Here is a 24,228-nt window from a genome sequence, read left to right on the forward strand (position 1 = left end):
TTGGTATCTAACATATCATACAATGACTTTATTCCAACCACACGCTTGATGGATGGTTTGCCTTGGTCTAGAGCTCTATGTTGGAAATCATTTGCCTTGAGAATTCAAAGGCAGGGCATCGTTGTCTAAAGTTCAGTGTTGCTATTTAGAAAACTAGTATACATTGGTAAGGGCCTGTTTTTTTTCTCTCTGGAAGCTTTTAAGATTTTTGCTTCGTGACTTAACTCCAGGAATGGCCACAAGACTTGGATTTTTCACTGCCTTAGTCCCTCTAACACTCAGGAGGGCTTGTGGGGGTGGGTGGGGGCCCAAGGCAGTGGAAACGGAGAGGAGCATCTGGGCCTGAGATGGGCTAGGGAAGGGAAGACATCTCAGGTGAGGCAGAGAGCTGGGACCAGGGAGATGGGGAGGACAGGGTGAAGTCAGGAGGAGATATTAAGCTTCTGGAGTGTGGACAAGATGGGTAGGGCCCATGGGGGGCCCAGCTTTTCTGGAAGTTTTAGATTCTTTGAGCTTAAAAGAGGCTACCCTCCAGGTGGAGGGGCTCAAGAAAGCTGGGGCAGCCATGACGGGACTCAGTGACTCATGAGAGAATGGACTTGTCCTACAGCACTCCTGTCATGTGCCCCATGATTCCCTGAACCACTGACCAGCTGCTCTTGGCCCTCACCCGGCCTTGATTCCACCTGTGTGCTGCCTTAGCACCAACCTCCACCCTCTTCACACGCTGCTCAGACCTCAGCCACTCTCATTGAGTTATGACAATTTGGCAGAGCTACTTTTTACATAGTTTGTTTTTTAACAACAACACAACAGAAAACAAAACAAAACACTAAGAATGGGTGGAAACAGGCCTCCTCATCCATTCTCTGAGTCTCGGCACATCACTGACCTCCCTCCCAGGATAAGGAGAAATCCTGGGTAGGGGTGGTTGGTAGCAGCCCTTGTGTTTACCATGCTTGCTGGTCTTAGGATGAGCTATCCATCATTTTGGGCACAATGCTCCCTTTGTCCAACAATTTGCTCCTGTCTCAATCATTCTCCCTCTCTTATTCCCTGATCTCTCCTTTTAAAATCGCAGTGGTCATAGTCACTCACTTGCAAATAAGAAGAAAAGATGGCTCCTTCATAAAGGCACTAAATAAAGGAACTTTCCTGCTTTCAACTTGAAAACTAAGAAAGAGTGATTTTTTTTTAATGAGGGGACTTTTCTGGAAGGGTGAAAAAGCATAGTCAACATAGAGTCATGAGTGACTTGATGGGGCTACCTTCTCAGAAATGCCTTATTAGGGGATTTTGCCATTGGGTGAACATCATACGGTGTACTTATACAAACCTAGATGGTCAGGCCCACTACCACCTAGGCTATATGGTACAGCATTTTGCTCCTAGGCTACAAACTTGTACCGTATGTTACTGTACTGAATACTGTAGGCACCTGTAACACAATGGTATTTGTATATCTAAACATGTATAAGGTACAGTAAAAATGCAGTATAAAAGATAAAAAATGGTCCACTTCTCTAAGGCACTTAGCATGAATAGAGCTTGCAGGACTGGAAGTTGTTCCAGGTGAGTCAGTGAATGAGTGGAGAGTGAATGTGGAGGCCTAGGACATAACTGTACACTACTATAGACTTTATCAACACTGTACACCTAGGCTACATTAATCTTATAAAAAAACATTTTTCTTTCTTCAGTGATAAATTACCCTTAGCTTACTGAAACTTTTTTACTTTATAAACTTTAAATTTTTAAAAACTTTTTGACTTTTGTAGTAACACTTAGCTTAAAACACAAGCACATTGTATAGCTGTACAAAATTATTTTTTCCTTTATATCTTTATTCTATAAGCTTTTTTCTATTAATTTTTTTCTTTTACTTTTTAAACTTTTTTGTTAAAAACTAAGAAAAACACATACATTAGTCTCTGCCGACAAAGGGTCAAGATCGTCAAAACATCAACAGGTGCAAGGAATTTTTAGCTCCATTGTAAGCCTAGGGACTACTATCACGTCCAAAATATCATTATGCAGCACCTGACTGTATAATTTTATACCTGAAAAGGAGTAAGGATAAATCATTTTTCATAATATAAACCAAGAAAGTAAATAAAGATAGACAAAATCCTGGCTGATGGGGAATACCAACTATTAAGGGTGATTGGGGCTAATTTAAAACTGGGTTAAAAATTCTGTTAAATGTGAATCTAAATGGTGGGCACTTCCTTTTCTAGAAGCTTCCTGACTGGGCTCCCTCTGCTTGGGAGGCTAGAGGGGAGTAAGGGATTCTGGGGCCACCGTATGATCTCTTATTTTTAGCTTCAAGATGCACAAGGAATCTTCAATTAAATTTCAGTCTAATTCCTTCAGAAATAGATTCACATTATATTTAATATCACACCACTCCTCAATAATAAATTTTTTTGGAACGATGGACTGACGGTGGTGGTGGCAGACCAATACCTCCTAAAAGCTAACAATCCCGTTACAACAGGCTTTTAAATGTCCTTGTTTCCCCCTCTAATTTAAAAAGTAATAAAAACACAAAATTAGTATAGGTAAATGAAAATGTGGGAAGTGAATGTCACTCATATCTGGAATAGAGGTCAAGGACAGAGGAAGGGTTGCAGAGGGCATGCGGGTCAGAGCTGCCAGGTGGACCCCCTGCCAGCCAGTGAGCAGCAGCGACGCTGAGTTTCAAGACAGCCAAGATGGCTGAGTCCACAGGCTCACCCACAGGTGCGTTTAGACTGGGATGCTGCAGTGCCCTCGGCCAGTCTGTAGGCCTCATATTTACAAGCTCATTAACTATTCTGACCCTCTGTTCATGGCATGGAGGCCCACAAAGGCTAGGCCAGGTGGGCTCAGAGCAGGAGGTGGTGATGGGGGTGGAGGCACCAGAGAAAGCAAGGGCTGAGGCTAGGGCAGGGGGTGAACAGGGCAGAAGGCTGGATCACCCCAGGCAGGGGGCTGGGCGGAGCCAGTGAGGGGGGCCACAGAGGACTGGAACACAGGGACTTGATGGAAGAGCACATTTCAAGGGAGAGGACGGAGGAGCCTGGGACAAGCCTGCAGGAGGATGAGCTGGGGAACAGGCACTGCAGCTCACTTGGCTCTTGTTTATAAAAGCAAATTACCAGCTGAAAGCTGCATGTACTCACTGAAGACAAATCTGGAAGAGTACAAAGAAGACAATTAAAATTACCTATGCACTCATCACAGAGTGGTTTATTTTGCTCGAGCATTAACAAAAAATCTCAAGTGTTTATGTGTGTGAATGTGAGGGGAAATTTCTCCCCCTCTCCATATACAAAGGGGTAGATGTATAGGGGTGTGTGTGTGTGTGTGTGTGTGTGTGTGTGTGTGTGTCTATGCACATTTATGTATATACGTACATACAGAAAAACAGGGATCACAGATTATTGAGCCTTCTTTGACAATGTTATAATGTGAACATTTCCCTATATCATCAAACGTTCTTCAAATTAACTTTCCTTAACATCTGAATAATATCCCACTGTGTGGAAATGTCATTATGTATTTAATCATTCCATAAATATTTGACTGAATATTCAAGTTGTTTATTTAGGTTTGTTTCTGCCCCCGCCCTGGCCAGTTTTAAATAGCAAAAATCTGCCATTTACTTTGTGATTGGGATAATTTAATCTCTCTGCATCTGTTACTTCATCTGTAAACTAGGAATGATAATACCTGCTTTATCCATGTCATGGTTTTGCTATGAGAACATGTGTGGAGGAGTTTTCACTGTTCTATGATTTCACAGTCTTTTAACTTCGAGTGACTCGGTGGCTGTCAAGGCCACCAGCAGAGTTGGGAAAAAGTGAGGGAAAGGTGATGGCCTGGATGTGGGTGTGTTGGGGTGTCTCCTAAACAGTGAGGAGGAGGGGTCCGGGGCCTTTAGAAGACAGGATTCTTGCTCAGGAAAGAAGACTGGGCTAGAGTACAACTTTGGGAGCCTTTAGCTTCCCAAAAGCTTACAGCTATTGTTATAAGAATGGATGGTCTTTTCTAATAAAGTATTTTATCAGAAAAAAGCAAGGCAAGAGCTCCATCTTAAGGGACATAGTTAGGAAAAAGGTATTAATGAGGGATGCAGGAGGAGCAACTGAGAAGGTACAGAGAAACCAAGATTATACACAGAGAAGTTAGAAACAAAGAAAAATAGAGTCACAAAAATTCAGGTTTGATACCTACCAGATACTGCTGTGGGCTCTCTAAAAGTTGACCCTGTATAAATTTAGCTCTGCCTGCCTTGTTTGACTCAGCGAATTATGAAGTTAAATCCTAAAGGTAGAGAGACCAAACATGGATGAACAAACATGCCAGTTTCTTTACAATAAAAAAAAATCAATCTAAAGAAAGATAAAATGTAATTGGAGAACTAGTGGCCAATAAACTTTTCTTGAAGCTGGTAGCTATTTAAGCTCAAAGTAAATTAACCTTTGCAATTGTCACTGGGCATCTGTAAAACCTACCAAATGCCTCTCAAGTATTAAAAAAAAAATGCATTAATCTTCTGAGGGCTTTGTGGAGGGCTCTTCTGACTAAGAAAGAGAAGTGGGCCTGACCCAAGGGAAGGAGGCCCCTGGGCAACGTGCTAGCGTGGGCCTGTGCTGGTCTGACCTGTGGCAAATGGGCCCAGGATGGAGAAACCTAAGAAAGGAAATGCAGGTGATGGGAGGGAGTGGCAAGAACATAGTAGAAGGTGTCAGAAGGAAAAACAGCAAAAGTCCTTTTGATATCTCAATACCTGGAATAGCTCCGATTCTTTTTTTTTTTTTTTTTAATTACATGTTTCGGGGTAAACACAAAGAAGCCATGGGATCTGGCCTCCAGTTCTGGTTCTAACACTGCCTGACAGTGGAACAAAATGTTTTTAGCATCCCAGGTCAACATTTCAGAAACGGGACTCTCATTCTTTTTAAACCCTCCTCTCTCCCTAAATAAAGCTCTCACATCTTTTTCAAATTGCTTTTGGACCACCTTCTTGGAATAGTGCAATCTTCTCTTAGGGCTCAATCTAATTTTCTTCCTTGTACTGTTTTCATATATTCTACCATGAGCTTGCACTTTTTTGGTCAGAAAATAATGTTACTGACAAGCAATAACTAAGCGACAATGCTTGAAACACAGACCTGAGTCATCCAGCTCTGAATGTCAAGTTCTTTTCACTATGTTGCACTCTGACCTTTTGAATTTTCTCTCCTCAAGTCCTGCTGGTCACCATGTCCTGGGGATTGTATATCTGAAATGATTCTAAATGCTGGGGTGAAAAAAAGGGCTTAGGATCCAGCTTAAGCACACTTTGAAAAAGGGTGTATTTGACTTTGGTATCTCTCTTAACTCTGCTTTTCAAACCTTCTTTCTCCTCTCTCACCAGGCCCATGGGATCCAGAAGAAGCCCACGGCTGGAGCGTCCTTCTAGGGCCTTCTGCCTAGCAGTGGCTTTGTGCTAACTCTCCCATCTTCCCTCACAGATCGCCCTTTACCATCCCCTGATCTGGATCCGGAGTCAGCCAGTCCTTCCCCATTTTGTTCATGGGCTAATGCAGGGAATGTCTGCAGCTTAAAGCAGGCCTTTGTGGAGGCAGAATGCCCTCACCTAACAGAGGGAGCCTAACAGTTAGGGTTCTGGGAACCGTGGGAGCTGTGTGGGGGATGCAAGACAGCCTCGTGGCATCCGTGAATCTAATTACGTAGTCTACCTGGTGCAAGAGAAGAGTCTCTGGAGTTAGACTGGCTTCATTTCTACTGACAAGCTGTGCAACCCTGAGCAGGTTACTTAACCTCTCTGTGTTTGGTTTTCTGTTCTATAAATTGGGGCTATTTATAGTACATAGCCCAGAAGGCTGGTATAAGGATCAACTACCATATAAACAATTAACCCAGTCCCGAATACATTGTAAGTGCTTAATTAATATAGGATAAATAAAAAGTAAAACATCATTATACTTTTATGTTCAGTAACAGCCCTCTGGGGCTGACCTTGGGCTGGCAAGGATCATACCATCTTATTTCTCATCTTGTTTTGCTACAACTTCTTTTTTTTTTTTGGAGTCAGAGTCTCTCTTTTGCCCGGGCTGGAGTTCAGTGGCATGATCTAGGCTCACTGCAACTTCTGCCTCCCGAGTTCAAGCAATTCTCCTGCCTCAGCCTCCCGAGTAGCTAGGATTGCAGGCATGCACCACCATGCCCAGCTAATTTTTGTATTTTTAGTAGAGACGGTTGGTCTTGAACTTCTGACCTCAGGTGATCCACCCACCTCAGCCTCCCAAAGTGCTGGGATTACAGGCGTGAGCCACTGCACCCGGCTCACAATTTCTTAAACCCTGGTTTCTCTTATCCTGTAACCACCAATCCCAGCCTTCCCACCCTCACTTTCTCAGTCTTATCCAAAGGAAACCAAGGAGCCACGACTCAATTGTGGCAGGAAAGAGCTGCCACAGAGGCCTGCTGGGCAGATGGCTCCCCTCACCTACCTCCCGTATTTGACTTCGTATTTGCCCACCTTCCCAGCATAACCCACAGGCTCCAAATCAGGAGCGTGGGATGTGTGTGCTCACTAGCAACAGCTCCTTCCAGAATCTCCTCCCTCATGTGAAACTGGATGCTTCTACTACAAAAATATAAACCAGGAGTCTCCATGAAGCTACGTATGGCTAACATGCTTCCTTTCATGGCCAGAATATTTTCCCAGAAAGCACATTTTACTTCTGAAACACAACCTAGAAGCCAGTGGCTGCCCCTGTGGTTTTTCAATAGTTTAAAGCAATATTGGACACCACCAAGTGTCTCCTTTTTTTCCCGGAGAACTGAGTTACAAAATACTGGTTTCTATTAGGGTGTGTCTAGCACTTTCTGTGCTGCCAAGCCTTCCATTTTTACAGTCTGCACACTGGTAGATTTTCCATGAACAGGCTCAAATTTATTCCCAGGCAATGATGCTTAGGAAACCCAATATGAACGTGAAGATTGTTCTAAAGCAGACTCAGAATTTGTCCCATGTCATTGCCTAAAAAGAGCATTTCTGATATGTAATAAAATAAAATTTTTCTAGCATACCTTTATATATATATATATATATATATATATATATATATATATATATATATATGGGAAGGGGGAGGATATTTGCTCTCCTGATATGATTTTTTGGATTGGATTTTTAGAGGAAACTTGTCTTTTAAATTCTTCTTCTCTATCCTTTTATTTCTATATTTGTATAGAATACAGCCCAAACATCCACCTACACAGGCATTTTACATAAAGAGTTGGAAGCCAAGTGACTGAAAAACAAAACAAAGTTATTTATGTAGTGTCTTTATAGAGATTTACATGTGAATTCGAATGGGAGCCAAGGGTAATGCTGGAGGGAAATGAACCAGTTAGGGAACTATGCTAATAGAAAGTGTGACTAAAATTTAGCTTTGTTGACAAATAAAAAGGCAAGTGCTGTATTTTTTATGAGAAAAATAACATAGGAAATAGAGCTTTCCATGTATATATTCATATACACTCAGTCTTCACCTCAAGAAGCCTTCCCACTAGAATTCCAAATCACATTGCCCTATGCTCCAAATCCTGCACCAATTACTGCTGGTGCTGCCCAGTTTTACAGATCCAGTTTGAGGTGGGTTTTCTCTCCCCAATATGGCTACAAACCTCTGGAAGGCAGGAGCACATCTAAATGCATTTCTGTATACTATCACAGCACCTGGCACCACTCTGAACACAAAACAGCTGATCAGCCAGCATCTACTGGACTGTGTGGATTGAACAGTTGGATTCAGAGCTATGAGGCTAGAATGGCCACTTTAATCTGGCAACCGAAACTGCCCCAAAGAGGTCTAGACAAAGTTTGCAGTTCAACAACTATCCCCTGAATTCTGCTGGTAGACAGGCCTGCCATCCCTAGTAAACAGTCCTAAAGATCTGTGGAGGCCACCTGTGGTGACCACTGCCATGTGCTGCACGGACTCCCCTTCAGGAACTAAGGACTTCCTCCACAAGTGGCTGGTAGTGCTACCTGCAGAAGCCCTCAGCTGGAGGGAACAGCCTCACCCAAGGTTATTCCTAGTTCCTTGAAATGACTTGCCTTTAAAGACTGCTTATTTTGGGGGTATAAAGGTATAAAGCCCTGGCCTCTCACCCCAACTCGGAATAGTTCAGATGAGCCATTCTAGCTCCAGAGTTCCCATGGGCTCAACTGAGGCTGTTGGGTCTACATGGTAGCTCAGCTTCTCTGCCCAGTCCTGCTCCCTTCCCTTCCCCTTTTTTTCCCTTGCCTTCTACAGGTATTAATTCCAAGAGAAGTCCCAAATAAACCTTGTGCATGCTGCTGACCTCCATCTCACAGTCTGCTTCCTAGCAAACCAACCCACAACACCATCCATTCATCCATCCATCCATCCACCCACCCACCCACCTACCTATTCAGCCAGCAACCTGCCACTATGCTTAGGGGACATGGGTGGCATGGGCTGATACAGATGAAAAAGACCCAGTCCTTGTCCTTAGGAAGCTAACTAACAGTCCAGCACAGGAATAACCATAAAGTATGCAATAGGAAGGGCTGGTGTCAAGGGATATGTGGTTGCGGATATGATGCCAGGTAAGGGAGGTGAGGAGTCTTCATGCACTGGCTTAGGCTGTGGTCATCAGTAGACATACCCTGTCTCCTCATCCAATGTCAAGCCCTGGAGGACAGGGTGAACTGTGTCCTTATCTCTCTTTGCATTTCCCATAATTCCTAACACAGAGTCCCAGACAGTACAGAAATCTTAAAACACTAAAACAAAACAAAACACTGAGGGAAAGCCTTGGCATCCTGTCTACTTTATAGGACAGGTTTCTGGCTGCTGGTCTGGCCTTTTAGGGCAAAGTTCTCAGGAGGTTCCTCAAGATGCTCATTCACTTACTATGTCCATAAAATCCCAGGAACATGAAGAAGCACAAGACAAGGTCCTGACTCCGAAAGCAGCTACAGCTTACTCTGTGGATGAGGCAGAGATCCGTGCAAATTTCAACAAACAGGAACAAGAAATGGGAATATGACTAATAATGGCACATCATTCCCAGGCTGTCCTTGCCCTTAGCAGGCCAGCCCATTTATCTTCAATCTGTCAGTAGACAAAGATTACTAAACGCCTCTGCAAGGAACCTAGCAATGAGAATCAACAAACCCTCAAACCTCACAGTGCCTCAAAACTAATGCACCTGAGAAACTTAATGTCAAAGGGGAAAAGAATCTTTACCCCAAACACCACTGCTAAGTGCCTGAAGGAAGAGGCAGCGTCTGTGGGGTGGGGGAGCCTGTCTCCTGCATTTCCCTGCCTCCAGAGAACGTTACCCAACACAACATGCCACTGTCTCCTTCAACTCTCCCTCTCCTTTCACTGCTTTTGTACAATCTGTCACCAACTTCTGTTGTTGGTTTCTCTGAAATGCCATTTGCACCCTCCCTCTTCCATCTTGCCTTAGTGCCACTACCTTCTCTGATGTTGTGGCCATACCCTGGGAGTTGAGGTGCCAAGTCCAGGCAAATCTTGCATCTCTCCATCTCTGCCAGATGTACATTCTGAAAACTCAGCTTTAATTTGGTCACATCTCTGCTCAAGAATCATGGGGGCTCCAGAAGCCCTGCCAAGACCAACTTACTCCCTGTACTCGCTTAGCTTTATCTCCCAGAACTCCCCAGTATGCGCCCTCTACTCTAGCTGCCTTCCTGTTTATTTGTGTCTTTTCTCAAGCTGTATGACTTCTGGAATGTCTTTCCCTTTCACCTGCCACCTCCTCAACAGGATCCTATTGAATCCTATCCATTCCTTCAGTTGGTTCATGTGGACCAAGCTAAGCATGTAGGGGAGGAGAGGGAGAGGAAGGGCAGAGTTAGGGGCCTGGTGTTTTCCCAGTCCTGTTTTTCTCTTGTGGTTCACCTACCACATTCTGACTCCATCACATGGAAATGCTTTTCTGCAGCACCGACCCAGGCACAAGGGCACCATCAGCTTGATTGCCCTGGACCATCTATTTGTGGGAGGAAGGAGCTTATCTGCCCTCAGCTGGGTAGGCTGTCTTGATCTTCCAAGCCAGAAAGGGGAAAAAACTGACGTCGCTGTTTACTCCCCTGTTGCTTCTTAGGAAAGACTTAACCACTCCCAAGTGAATACACCAAGCTCTAGGATTTCTGAGAGATGGATGGTGGGTTTGCCAAAGGAAAGAGTGCCAAGTTGGGTCTCTGGAAAGAATCCAGTGTTCCATAAAACTTGCCTCTTCCCTAATCATAGAAAGATCCATAAAATGACAGAAAGGCAGAGGAGAATGCAGGCAGCACAATGACATAGAAGCATCATTCTGTGCTTCCTGAAAAACAGAAAATGCAGATGGAGACAAATTTCGTCCTCCGCCCCACCCTCCACTGCAGCGTGTTGCTCTATGAGAGATCTGCTCTGCACGCACAAAGTGGGGGGAACTTTGGAAGAGTCTCTTGAAAGTAGTACAGTAAAAAGTGAGTTGTCTTTGTCCTCTGCCAATAGGTGACTAGAAAGGTGACCATGATGGTTCCTGCCACCTTGAAGGGAAAAGGTTTACCAATGGAATGGGGGAGGTGGAGGGCAGGGGATTGCCTCCTCTTCTTCCACTTGAAGCACCATGAAAGAAGAAACACTTTCATCTCCACATTAGCAGGTGGACTGAGTAAGGGGTTCTCTGTTTTTTTTATAACTTTCCCTAGAGGCATAGGAGAAGCTGGTGAAAGCAGCAGGTTGGAATATCCCCATCTTCATGCCTTGCGCTGGAAGATGGATGAAGATGAGAAGAGGTAAACTAAAAAGACCTCCTCAAGCACACACACACACACACACACACACACACACACACACGTGCACACACCAGAGATAATGAACAAGAGACTGAAAAGGAGAAAATTCAAAACAAATCTCTTTAGGCAGTTATATTAATGTGATAATAACAACAGCAACATTAATTGTTTTAAACATGCATTTATATTTTAAAACAGTAGAGTTCATTATTTAGCAGTATTCTTACAACAAATAATCCAATCAGGTAATAATCAAAATAACAGCTACCATTTACTAAATGATTACCAGGAACACCTCTCATGTGTTATTATACTGAATCTTCATAAACCCCTGTGGTACTATTGTTATCCTCATTTTACAGAGTGGGAAACTGAGGTTGGAGATGTTAAATAACTTGCCCATGAGGTGCAGACTGACACTCAGGTCTGTTCAGTTCCAGAGTCCAGCCTTTTACCCTTACAATGTCCATCTTATGGCAGGGCTTTTTCATAAATTCAGGAAATGGAAAGGCATGGACGAGGAAGCAGCCCTTATGTCTCAACTCCCTGTGAGGCAGGTACACACACACATATAAGTACTCCAAGAGGTCCCACTCACTCTGCTGTACTTCTCAGTTACACCCATTCAGCTTTCACAGATACAGGTCCATGGATGAATGTCAAGTTTCTTGTAGGGACAAAGGTCAATCTCTAAGGAGAACACACCTGTCATCTAACCTGTATCTGAATCTGCAACAACGGTTTCCATTTGACAGGATGCAGCCCTAGCAAGGTGGTGAATTAACATCCAGCTTTGAAGCACTGTCATACAGGAGAATACTTTAAGATGGAATATAATGAGTGAGACTGACTGCCATTTAGCAGAATGGCTTGTGACATTAAAATACATGTTCAACGTGTGAGATTCAAGCACACGCAGAAAGAAGAAACAACTGCAGAAAACAGTAAGGTGCAAACAAATAGTGACAGCTCACGAGAGCTGTCTGCCCTGTTCTTCATGGGGCCCATCTGACCTTAGTGATGTTTGCTGTCAGCTACGCAGAGGCCTTCTGACACAAATTGACCGTGAATACAACAGGGATATTAAACACTGGGTCAGGCTGGAGAGAGAAAACAACAGGGTGCAGCAGAATTCTTTTCCTTCCCTTTCACCCAAGTACCAGGGATTCTGAAGATTCTCCTCCCTCCCCCCAGCTTCTCTTCCTTCCTCTTTCTCTAAGCCTCCTTATCCTCCTCCCCCTTCTCCCTCAACCCCTTAACTTCAACCAGAAGAAGAGATGGAGGGTTGGGCAGGGGAGCACAGAGAATGTTGTTCTTAGGATTTTGAGAGAGTTAAGCGTCAGGGTCAATGTCCCCTTCCCGCTTGCGCTCTCGAAATAGATACACACAAAACATCTACTGGAACTTTTAAATGATGAGAGGAGATCCACAAGTCACCTGTGAAGCAAAATCTCAGCACTTTATAGTCACAGAAACATACAGGCATGCAAAGGGCTCATGTTTATGAATTATATCCACACATACCTACGCAAAGCAGGTGGCACTTGCACACACACAGGAATCCTTAAATACACGCATCTTGGCATTTCCTTTCCGCCAGCCTTGGCCCTTCCCACCCACCCAAAGGTGCGGGCCACAGCCACCCTCTGTGGGGTCTGATGCAGGGTGAAGGGCGTCACTGGGTCCTGGCTACTCCCTGGCTGTGAGAAGTGGGCAAGCCCTTTACTCTATGGGAATCTCTGTAAAATGAAAATAACTGCCTGGCCAGGGGCTGTGAGGATGAAAGGGTATTAATAATATACGCAGGGCACTGTCCTGCTTGGTTCCCGAACCTCTCTTTCCTACACCCACGGCTGGACTGATGGTGCCTTCTGTTACTTGGTCCCCACCGTCAGTACTCTAGTGTGACACTGGGAAGAGTGGGGGCTTAGCCAGGGCCGCGGTCTGTACAGGAGGGTCCCAGCCCGCAGGTCACGGGTCTGCAGGCCCACAGCTAACCTTCAGAGCTGCACAAGCGCCAGGAGCCGTGGGCACGTGAGGAGGGCGAGCGGGTCCCAGGTGCGTAGACCCGTGGGTGGGGGGCGGAGCGGACCGGTGGAGGTGGGCAGAGACCGGCGGCAAGTCGACCCACGGCTGTGGGTGGCTTCCTCCTGTTGCTCAGTATCAGGGAGAGGCGGGGGAGGACATTCATTTTTTTTCTTCCCTAAGTAAGCATCCACCTATTGCTTTAATAACTATCGATTGTGAAAAGCCGGCGGGGCCTCTTAAAGGCGAAGTCGGGAGGCGCGCGCCCCTGCGTCTGTGTTCAGGGACCAGTCCGCGGGGACCTTCTGGACCTTCTCCGCCGGCTGCGCGGCAGCGATGGACCCTGTGCATGGGCTCTCCTAGCAGCTTCGGGAACCGCGGCCGCAAGCTGTGGTTTGACCCCTGCCCCAACCACTCGCGAGGCCTTTTCTGTTCAGAGCCCCCAGTCACGTTCTTGGACCCAGTCACCTGCGCCGCAGCGCAGTCCCGGCGCCCCAGGTTCGAGGACCCGGCCCGCGCTCGGAAAGTTATTTCAAAAGGCAGATGTGTTGCAACCCTCTCTGCAGCAAACTACAGTACGCGGATTCCCGAACCCTTCCCCGCCCCCACCCAGCCCGGGCGACCAGAGCCAGCCGCGGGAGACTGGCAGCAAGGAAAGCCACCCCTAAATGCACCTTCCCTCCCTCCAGCGCGCCCAAGTGCAATGGGGTTGGGGGAAGCCCCAAAGCAAACTCACGACGCGGAGCAATCCCCAGTCTTGGCCTGGAAGGGGTCGGGCTGCTGAGGATCGGCTTCCCGATTTCATGCCCCAGCCTCCCGTCCTCCCCAGCCCCAGCCCACCCGCCTGGGCCGTAGCGGCCCCTCGGTACCTGCGGCGGTCACGGGCTCGCCCTCGCTCTGCTCCCCGGAATCCGAATCCATGCTGCGGGCTGCTAGCTGGGCGTCCACGGCCACCCGCCCGTCTGCGGGGCGCTCGGGCAGCCGCGGCGCACTCAGGGCGGACAGCGGGGCGGCTGGAGCCCGGGCGGCGCGGGCTGGGCGGTGCGCGGCGGCAGCGGCCAGAGGGCGGCTCCGCAGAGGCGAGCGCCGCCCGCGCCCCGCTCCCCGCGCCCGCCGGCCGGTGCCTGCGCGCGAGGCGAGCGCAGGGCGGAGGGTGGGGCGCTCCGGGAGACAGCCGGGAGGAGGGAGGGGAGGCGCGAGCGCCGAGGAGCCCGAGCGTCCGGCGCCTGGCGGGCTCCAGGCTGGGGTTAAATATCCCGGGGGCGGCGCCGCGCCTCCCTACCCGCGCCCTGCGTCGGAGCCCTTGGACTTGCCTCGCGCGGCGAGGTTGTGCTGGTCTGCAAGGCCGAGCCCCTTCCCTAGGGTGAGGCCAAGTTTGTAAAATTACTAGGTGAAAAAGAGCTTCAACTCGCGCAGGAAAGGAGAGGTTCCGAGTGTTCCGACTTATGGGGTTGCCAGGGTTCGAGTCCGCTCAGCGACCTTGGACGAGACCTGTGTTTGTTTTCTCACTAGGAAGATGAGGGAAGGGGGGCGGGGAATAAGGGAAGGGGAGCGGGGAATAAGGGAAGGGGGCGGGGTGGGGGGAGATGACAGTTGGACTGTTGCGGAAAGTAGTAAGACAAGGCGTGTGCGGGACCGAGCGCTGGGCCTGGCACCTAGTGACGAAGTAAACACACAGGCAGGTAATGCTAACTCCGGCTGTTTGAGTCTTCTGCCGGCGAGGGCAGGGCAGGTGGGGCAAGCGGTGGTGAAGCGGGTTCCGGGGCTCGGTGAGTCTGAACACTGGCTCGCCTGGAAGGTTGGAGCCACCCTGCCAATCAAGCAGCCGTGCTATTTCGCGCCCTCGACTAGAGGGGCCAGAATTAATTTTAAAAGCTTTTCTTTGTTGATGGGATTAAACACAGAGTGCTAAACTTCCCTAACACCCTCCTTTATGAAAGGAAAAAAAAAAAGCATTTGTAAACCTATTTACTAATTAAGAGCCCAAACGAGGGGGGAAATGCACGGAGCACCGAGGCCTTTTTTTGTTGTTGTTAATTTTTGGTTATCTATATGCTCTTATTGCCTCCCTATTATAGGCTCCTACACTCACAAAGCCTCAAGCTGGGTTCTCTGCATGTAAAGTCTGCCCAGAGAATGCAAACTATTGGCCAGAGCAAAAGAAAATCAAGAAGAAAAAGTCTGCTAAAAAGCGCCACTTACTGAACGTTTCCCTTTGTGTCCTCATCTAATCTGTACAATGACCCAGTGAAGAATTTAGGTTGCACCATTTGAAAATACTTTTTGGAAGTAGAATATGGTTGAAAGTTGGCAAGTTCATAGAATTCAACTTATTTTCATTCCCATTTTACAGATGGGAAAAGTCTCAGAGACAGCAGATGATGTCCCTGTGGTCTCAGGTCGTCCAGTAGGTGGGTGAACTGGGACTTGAAATCAGGTCTGATGTCCAGATCTGCTCCTGACTGCTATGATACAGTGTCATAAGTGAGTTTTGGCTTCTGGTCTACCTGAAGGCTGCCGTCTTTAGTGAAGTGTGGGCTTAACAGAGTGCAAATACCACTCTACTTTGTGTTTTCAGAAAACAAAGGATGGCCAAGCTCATGGACTCTAGTGATACAAGTTGGATGGATATTGATGAAATGGTCAAAAGAGCCCCACAGTGGATGTGTTATCTTGGGCAAATGGCTAAACCTCTCTCGGTTTCCTCAAGTGTTGGTGTCTCCTTCATAAGGTGTTGGTAAATAAATGAAATAATGAGTATGAAAGCTATTACCCAATGCCTGGCACACAGTGAATGTTTGATAACTGGAAAGAACACTAATTTTTAGATTGAATGGATCCCATTTAGAAAAACAAAATATTTTAGAGTTGCATTTTTTAATGAAAAGAAAAAAGTGGGGGCCGGGCACGGTGGCTCACGCCTGTAATCCCAGCACTTTGGGAAACTGAGGCGGGCGGATCACCTGAGGTCGGGAGTTTGAGACCAGCCTGACCAACATGGAGAAACTCTGTCTCAACTAAAAACACAAAATTAGCCAGGTGTGGTGGTGCATGCCTGTAATCACTGCTACTCGGGAGGCTGAGGCAGGAGAATCGCTTGAACCCAGGAGGCGGAAGTTGTAGTGAGCCGAGATCGTGCCATTGCACTCCAGCCTGGGCAACAAGAGCAACACGCTGTCAAAAAAAAGAAAAAAGAAAAAAGTAATGGCAAAATTTGGTTACAAGATGATACTCAAAAGACAAATAGCTGGGATCATTTTAAAAGTTTGCCATAATAGCTTTTCAGTTATAAGGTAAAACAACAATGATAGCTTCACAGAACAGAGCATATGGGATTCAAAAGGCATTCAGCTTCCTCTAAAGGTTGTGCCTAGATTCAATAACAGGAAATGTGAAACTTTCCCTGTTTCCTTAGACCTCCTTTCCTTGCACTTCATGGAAGCTTTTTTGGTTTTGTTTTTGTTTTAATGGACAGGTAGCCTGGGTTGCAGTGTGAGGGAGACAGACCACAGAGACACATGTATGAATAACAGCAAAAAGGAAACAGAGAAGCTACTGGAATTTGATCAACAGTAAACAATGTACTGAGAACACACATTTACAACACATGTATGCTCATCAGTCATCAGGTCTTCATTAAGTTTCTAGCACATTTTGACCCAGAGATAAATGCTTTGGGCATGGAGGGGAGAGAAAGAACTGGTCAAGGTATCCTGAAAAGTCTTTGAGTGAAGTTCTTAGATAATGCCTATTCATTTACCTGCTCCTATATTCATTCATAGTATATTTCTGCGAAACGAGGCAGACATAGAATGAAAAATTGAATTGAATGTGGAATTAGACAATGGGGAAGAGAGATCCAAACTAAATAAGGTCTCGATTCCAATTTCCTATGATGTACAATCTGTTGTCATGGGACAGCAAGACAAAGGGAAATGACTACTGGCATGCGTGTGAGTTTAATGAGGAACATTAGTGGAACATACCTTATCTCTCCTCCCAGGATGGAAAAATCTGTGTAAGAGAAGGAAGTCCTTAAAATAGTATCCTATGACCATCACCTCCACTAAAACAGTGAAATCTGAGGTGGTGAATCTCCTTTTACAAACCAGTTCTGATATATTTTTTTTGGGGGGGGGGATCCTCTTAAGAAAGAGAAAAAGGGAAAGGGTTTCTGTAGTTCCTCTGTATATTTTTAGAAAAATGGCATCACTTTGCAGACTTGAATCTAGAGTCTGAGGGTTATAAACCACCTTCCTCAGTGTTTCCACTACATCTTTTCAGCCTGGCAGCTCTTCAGATATACGAGTTTCTACCACTCATTGGTCATTTCTTCTCAAGTGAACAAAATTGTTGGCTTTTTAAGGAAATTGCCTGTCTGGTGGGTAAAGTGTATCTATTTGTAAGGTGTCAAGAAACAGATAATAAAATAGATCCATTTCTGCTAACACAATAATACTCCTTTAATCTGAGCCAGTGCTGTGACTCATCTGCCTGTCTCCTCTTGTGGGATGGAAAGGGAGCTGTCTGCAAACCTTCAGCAGTGGGAGGAGGGAAGGAGATACTTTTCACACGCTAGGACTGCTGCTCTGCTTTGAAAACCCACCAGCTCTAGAACTGCTGTTTTCTCTAGGCTGAAGTGGCCTTTGGTCCTTAGAGGTGAAAGGTTGGCCCTATTTTTAATAATTTGTCTCAAGGTAGACTTTGGTCCCAAGGAAGCTTCTACCCAGAGCTGAGGGGGCCTCCATGGGACTGTAGGTAAGCTGGAGAGCAGGGTCCAAGCTAGCTTAATATCCATCTAACAGAACATGGTGCTAGAAGACAGCCTTGAACAAGGGAGCTTTCCTATTTCTTTCTTGCCAGTAAAAATAAGCTTTTATTTGTCCCCCCTCTTATTTAAAAAGTAATGCAGATTACTAGAAAAATTGGAAAATACATATAAACAAAAAAGAAGAATATAAATTAATTCGTAATTTTACTAATTGCAATCACGGTTAACATATCTTTTGAGAAGTTTCCTTCTGTGTGTGTACAGTATTCTGCGTTTGTAAATTGCTTTTTCCTTTTAACAATATGTTGTGAACATCATTTCATCTGCTCTTTGATAACATGATTTTTAATAGCTCTACAATATTCTACTGGATGAGTATACCATATGTATTTAAACAATCCTCTATTGAGCAGTTAGGTTGTTTCCAATTTTCTGCTATAATAGCATCAATCAATATCCTCGTGTCTAAATCTTTGCACACATCATTAATCAATGCCTGTGAACTTTCAGCAGCCTCCTTCGTTTTCCTTGGGAGAGAGAAACAAGAAAGAAAATTGCAACTAACAAAATAATTGCTGTATATATCCCAAGACTTTAAGGTTATCAAGAATTTTCATGGGTATAATCTCCACTAGGCAGCAGGTGGGTTATTTGAGTTCATTCTTGCATTTGTCCAGCATCAGTTGAGCCCAGAGGAGGTTTAGGAGAAGAATGCAAAGTTTCCTTCCACACTTTCTTTGTGGGCAATGTGTCCTCTGCACAGCCCCATCCAAGTCCAGACCCCTTGTAGGAGGCAGAGGGTGGATGAGGCTGGCAACTTTGGCATTCAGCTGTTCTCCTGGGTTCTTAGCTTCTGCTTCCTGAGCTGCCAGCAGGATAGCTTTCCTGGTGGTTAATGCAATTATAGTGACTCAAAAGCACTGATACAAAGGGAGAGGGAAATTGAGAAGGAGAAAGGGAGAAGAGAAAGAGAGAGAGAGAAGAAAACTCTATGGGCCTAACCTCTGTTGTGCCCTAGCCCAACCCTATGGGGTTATTTATAAGCCCTTTATATAGCAGCACCAGGATCTTAGGTTCACTGGGAGCCTCCCTGATCACACATGGTGTGTGATCTCACTTGTGGCATTCATTTTGGCTGTGGGATGTGACTCCACTGCTGCATGAGAGCTGTTCTCACAAGCATCTACACAGCTTGTATGTGGGTACCCTAAGTGACTGTTGAGCTCTGCCCAGTGCCTTCCCATCTTCCTGGATCCTTACACAGCTTTGTGGCGTAGAAAAGGTCAGTATTATTCCCACAGGAGAGAAGACGGAATCAAGACCCATGAGGTTTCAGCGGCAACTAGAGTCTTTGTGGTTTTCAGGATGATAGGAAAGTACCCAAAGACTGGGTGGGGCAATGTTACCCCAGTTTTCAAAGGGAAGAAAGGGGTTGATTCCGGGAATAACCAATTGGTGACTTTTTTGTTGCTGTCTAGCAAAAATCTGAAACAAACAGGTTTATAAATGGTTAAAGAAGAGAATGGTGATCACCAGCAGCCAACATGGGTTCCTTACCATGTCCTGCTAAAATAACCATGTTAACTTTCTTTAAACAGAGTCATGAAGTCTATAAATCAAGATAATTTTATTTGACTTGGGATGTATCAAGTATTTGTTGAGTATCCTCTGTGTTTCAGGTGCAAAATGAAGGGAAGTGACTGTCACAGATACCATATGTTGTGATTTAAGTTTTGAGGAGGTTTTACACAGTTTCCTTGCTGCTAGGTGGATCTGGAGTAGGTTGAACAATCCTACCCAGTGAGCTTTGATTCATGGCTTTGAGTTACCTAGGAGGGAGGTATCCAGTGGAGTGACACAGAGCTCTGCCCTTGGCTCTAGTTTATTCTACTTATTTTTTTTTTTAAAGACAACAACAAGAGTAGTGATTTAGAGAAAGAATTTGATGCTTGTGCTTATCAATGGTATAGATTACCATACTAACACAGGTAAGAGAAGACAAAATCATATGGGAAAGACATGTGGGTCTTAGTTGTCCATAAGAGCAACATGAGTCAACAGTGGGATAATAGCTGTATTGCTACAATAAGGGCAGGAATAGTTCTTCTGTATTGGAGCTAGTCTTACAGACACCTGGGGTCTTATGAACATCTGGTGCCACATTTTAAGGAGACATATCAGGGATCTCCCCAAGGTGGGGGAATCAAGATGATGAAAGAGGTTTGGAAACCATTCTGTATGAGAAAGTTTGAATGTCAGGCTGGAGAAGGAAAAAAAAAAAACAAACAAGGCATGACTGGATGGATGTCCTTAAATGTGTAGAGACTTAGATTCTAGGCTGATGTGGGACTAATGGATAAAAGTTATAAGAAGGGAGAATTTGGATCTTGTGCCAGTCCTGGCCTGCCTGTCCTTGCCCTTTCCATCCTCTGTATGGAAAAGGGGCTGACCCCTACAGGCTGCATTTGCCGGGCCCCTGTACTAGCTGTTTCCTAGCTGGATACAGCCAGTGGGAGGCACTGGCAGAAGATGGGCAGGTCAGGGAAGGAATATTCTCCCCTATCCTCTATCCCTCAATCTTGGCACCTTTGACAATTGCTATATCTCCTCTGTGACTCCAGCTCCTACCAAATGGACCTGCTGTGGTTCCAGCTTTCATGAGGTGACCCCAACCCCTTGGCTCCAGTAACAGCACCTCCTCCCTTTTGTCCTTCAGCCCAGGGTGGCAGTGACTTCCTGCTGCTGCTAATGTCTAGATTACCTCACTATCCTCTGTTTGGCTTCTCAAACCTGTGTAGCCAGTTCCCTGCATTGCATGATCTCCTTTGAAAATATGTAAAATAGTGCAGGGCGCGGTGGCTCACGCCTGTAATCCCAGCAGTTTGGGAGGCCAAGACAGGCGGATCACCTGAGGTCAAGAGTTCGAGGCCAGCCTGATCAACATGAAGAAACCCTGTCTGTACTAAAAATACAAAATTAGCCCAGCGTGGTGGTGCATGCCTATAATCCCAGCTACTCGGGAGGCTGAGGCAGGAGAATCATTTGAACCCGGGAGGCTGAGGTTGCAGTTAGCTGAGATCCCGCCATTGCCCTCCAGCCTGGGCAACAAGAGCAAAACTCTGTCTCAAAAAAAAAAAAAAAAAAAAAAAAAAGAAAGAAAATATGTAGGCTGGGCGCGGTGGCTGAAGCCTGTAATCCCAGCACTTTGGGAGGCCAAGGTGGGCGGATCATGAGGTCAGGAGATCGAGACCATCCTGGCTAACACAGTGAAACCCCGTCTCTACTGAAGATACAAAAAATTAGCGGGGCGTGATGGCGGGCGCCTGTAGTCCCAGCTACTCGGGAGGCTGAGGCAAGAGAATGGCGTGAACCTGGGAGGTGGAGCTTGCAGTGAGCTGAGATTGCGCCACTGCACTCCAGCCTGGGCGACAGAGCAAGACTCTGTCTCAAAAAAAAAAAAAAAAAAAGAAAAGAAAATAAGTAAAATATTTTCCTAGTTAGACCTCATTGATACAGACATGTACCAGTGGTACAGGCATAAGAAAGTGTTTTTTAATGATTACAACTGGATGACCATGGGTAGGGGTATTGTGGGAGGCTGGAGTCCACGACTTTTTGTATTCCTTTGGAAACTGAGACATGGAAAGGAAATGATGTGTCCAAGTCCTGGGAGTGGCAGAGCTGAGACTAGAACTCAAGGCTCCTATTCCCCAGACAGGCATGCTTTCATCTGATGCTGACTCTCCTCCTGCGCATGTCTTTAAAAGTATCCTCTCGTGGTTTATGTTAATCATCCTTCTGATCTATGGAAGGGAAAATTGAGTCTCCTAAATTTGTTTTTTTCTTTTAATTCTCTCATGTTTATGTGACAACCCAGTTCAATAATGCTTACTCACTAATTATTTTACAGAACAAATATCGCTCGCCAAGTGTTGAGTGGAACCTTTTGTTCCTCCCTTCAAAGCATTTTCTACTTAGAAAAGCTAAATACATGTTCCAATCTGGAAGGTTCCATTTATGTAAGTCTCTGATTTCATAACATCTACACCCAGTCGAGGGCTGTAGAAGGGGGAAGAAATGTTCAAGGTCACCTAGTCTAACCCCATCACTTTAGATATGAAGAAATAAATCTAGAAAGATGAAGTGGTTTGCCCAGAGTTAAGAACAAATGGGACCAGAACCCATGTCTCTGGCCCTATTTCAGGATTTCCCATCATATTACTATGCTCCTTTATAGCCCTTCTACTCCAGCCCAGGACAGCAGTGACTTCCTGCTACTTCCTTTACTACATCCAGTTTTCATTTGGTTTCCACCCTCACTTCACAAATCTCTCTCCCCATTACTGATCTTTCCTCTCCTTTTACCTCCTGTACACCAGTGTTCTACTAGACCATATACATCTGGAGTGGAATTAACAAAAGCAGGACTTGACCAATGCCGCTTTTCAATTTCTTTATCTTATCAAAGACTCTCTCCCCTCTCCTCCCCTCCTCTTCCCTCAGCTTCCCTCCATCTCCTCCCCTTTCCCTTCCCTTTTCTTCTTTTCTGGGTTTTCAAACTTTCCATTCCTCTCTTCTATCCAACATTTTCTTTCCCGCCAAGTCTTCTCTTGGCATTGTCCTTAAACGGATCCCTTCCTTTGGTGTTCAAAGCAATCTGCCTGGTTGAAGCTATCAACACTTCTAAAAGAGGAATCTTCCATGCCTGGTTGCCATAAGCCTTTGCTCATTCTCTGAGGAGGCATAAGTTAATGTTATCCCTTAGTAAGACACCTGGGCCTCTCTCCATTACTTCTCTGGCCTCTTGACTGTGGCTGTGGGCATCTTAACACCTCAAACACTATTGCAGAGAAGGGAATTCCTTCCATGGCCAAGGATATCAACTTTATTTTATTTCAAATCATTAACAGACATCATCCCATGAGAGTTTCCAGTGTTTTAACAACTTTCTCCTTTGACTGTCACTATCAATCTTAGCTAGTTTTTAGATCTTGCCAAATTTGTGTTATCTAGACATTCATGAGTGGTTAGATTTATTGAAGCTCTTTCAGGATAACATTACAGCATAATGTTTGAGTCACAGTGACCTCATTCAAGTGGACTGGTTCTCCTCTGAAACAGACACACTGACACCATATTTCCAGTTAGTTGTACTGTGAACTGTGGTCTTCTATCCTTCCAAACTCCATGTTACTTTCTTCTAATGTATATTTTGTCTCAGTCACATAGTTGTCGAAAACCCAGGAACTCGGTTCATCCTCCACATTCCTGTAACTCATACTTTAACTTCTCTTGATGAAATTCGTAAGTCCAAGGATCAAATATTTGGGTTCTGTCCTAGGAAACAAGCATGTGGGACATGTGCCTACTTCCTTAGTATAGGTGATATTGCTGCAAGAGTTAAGAGGAATGAGGAGTTACTGGCAGGAAAGAGGAGAGCCTCTGAAACCAGGAATCACTTCCCAACATGCTCTCCTCCGCTAGTGTAGAGTGGAGGGTGAGGTCAGTGCAACCATTCTCACCTCAATCACATCTTTCCAACAATCACATCTCCATTGTACTGAAGGTGCCAACAGCCTCCCAGTTCCCCAGGCTCATAGTCTCCAAATTAGTGCCCTTATTTCTGTCTTCCTTGCTTCCATGCTGCCATCCAAAGTCCTATCAACATCTGATGCTATTTCTACCATGAGTCTCTTGATTTTACCCGTTCCTTTCCACCTCCACGGGCTCCCTCCTCCCAGCTCTTTCCTGTGTCTTGATTGCTGCAACAGCACTCTCTTGGCTGTCTCCCCTTATCCAGCCTTGCCCAAATCCAGCTACACCCAAGCCAGAGTTCGAGCTTTCTCAGCCATCCTAAAGCCGGCCTCTTTACTATCCTGCTATGCTCCCCACTCACAGGAGAGTCCTGAATATAAACCAAAACAAAGAACTACCCAGAGTCCACACAGCAAGGAGTTTGTCATACCCAGCCATGTCCTGCATCTGTGCCATGTCAGTCTGTTTCTGCTCTCTGCCTTGCTCCTGCGTGTCTTTCCTCTGGCTCTCTGTCTGCTGCAGCCTCGTCCCTGGTGAGTGCACTCCTGGCCCCTTCTTCCCCCAGCTTAAGGCTGTCTCCTCCCTGCCAGTGGATGCTTTGCTGTGATGGCTGGAGGTTTTGGCTCTCTGACCTGGCCTTGGGCCCTTCTCTCTGAATTATCCTCATGGGACCTTCTGGCCAGTGTGCCCTTGTGTTCCTGGAACCCACATCCTCTTAGCTTTGCCTCTAAGTGAATCAATGTTGAGTAATTTCTGCTGTGTTGGAGTGAAGACACCTGGATTTTTATTCTGGCTGTTCATGAATTTGATGTGGGGCACTAAATAAGAGATGGGCTGCCTGTGCTGGCCCTCTTCAGATGCCAGCTCTGTGCATCCTCAGCTCGCCACCTTGCATGCTTTGCACATGCCTCCCCGCCCCTATACTTCCTTCTCTGCCAGTTCCTGAGCCAGTGCTGACCAAGTCCCTTTCCCCTCTGAAGATGAAAAGATAAGGGGATGAGTCTTGTTTGTAACGTGGCATCCCTTGTGCCTTGGGTCCCTGCATATCCGTTGA

General features: G+C 45.8%; 1 protein-coding gene and 1 long non-coding RNA gene across 2 annotated transcripts in view; one reads left to right on the forward strand and one right to left on the reverse strand.

The window, feature by feature from the left end:
* Window positions 1-6,766, forward strand: part of LOC134729072 (uncharacterized) — a 39,915-nt gene extending 33,149 nt beyond the window's left edge. Inside the window, exon 4 of the long non-coding RNA XR_010109918.1 lies at window positions 5,405-6,766. This is a non-coding gene — a long non-coding RNA (uncharacterized LOC134729072). The remainder of the gene's footprint in view (window positions 1-5,404) is intronic.
* Window positions 1-13,930, reverse strand: part of TNFAIP8L3 (TNF alpha induced protein 8 like 3) — a 37,846-nt gene extending 23,916 nt beyond the window's left edge. Inside the window, exon 1 of the mRNA XM_008953162.5 lies at window positions 13,738-13,930. Within this exon, the coding sequence (XP_008951410.2) occupies window positions 13,738-13,789 (52 nt within the window). The 5' untranslated portion in view covers window positions 13,790-13,930. The remainder of the gene's footprint in view (window positions 1-13,737) is intronic.
* Between the last annotated feature and the right edge of the window lie 10,298 nt (window positions 13,931-24,228).

Source organism: Pan paniscus, chromosome 16, assembly GCF_029289425.2.
Source record: "Pan paniscus chromosome 16, NHGRI_mPanPan1-v2.0_pri, whole genome shotgun sequence".
In the NCBI taxonomy this organism is placed as follows: domain Eukaryota; kingdom Metazoa; phylum Chordata; class Mammalia; order Primates; family Hominidae; genus Pan; species Pan paniscus.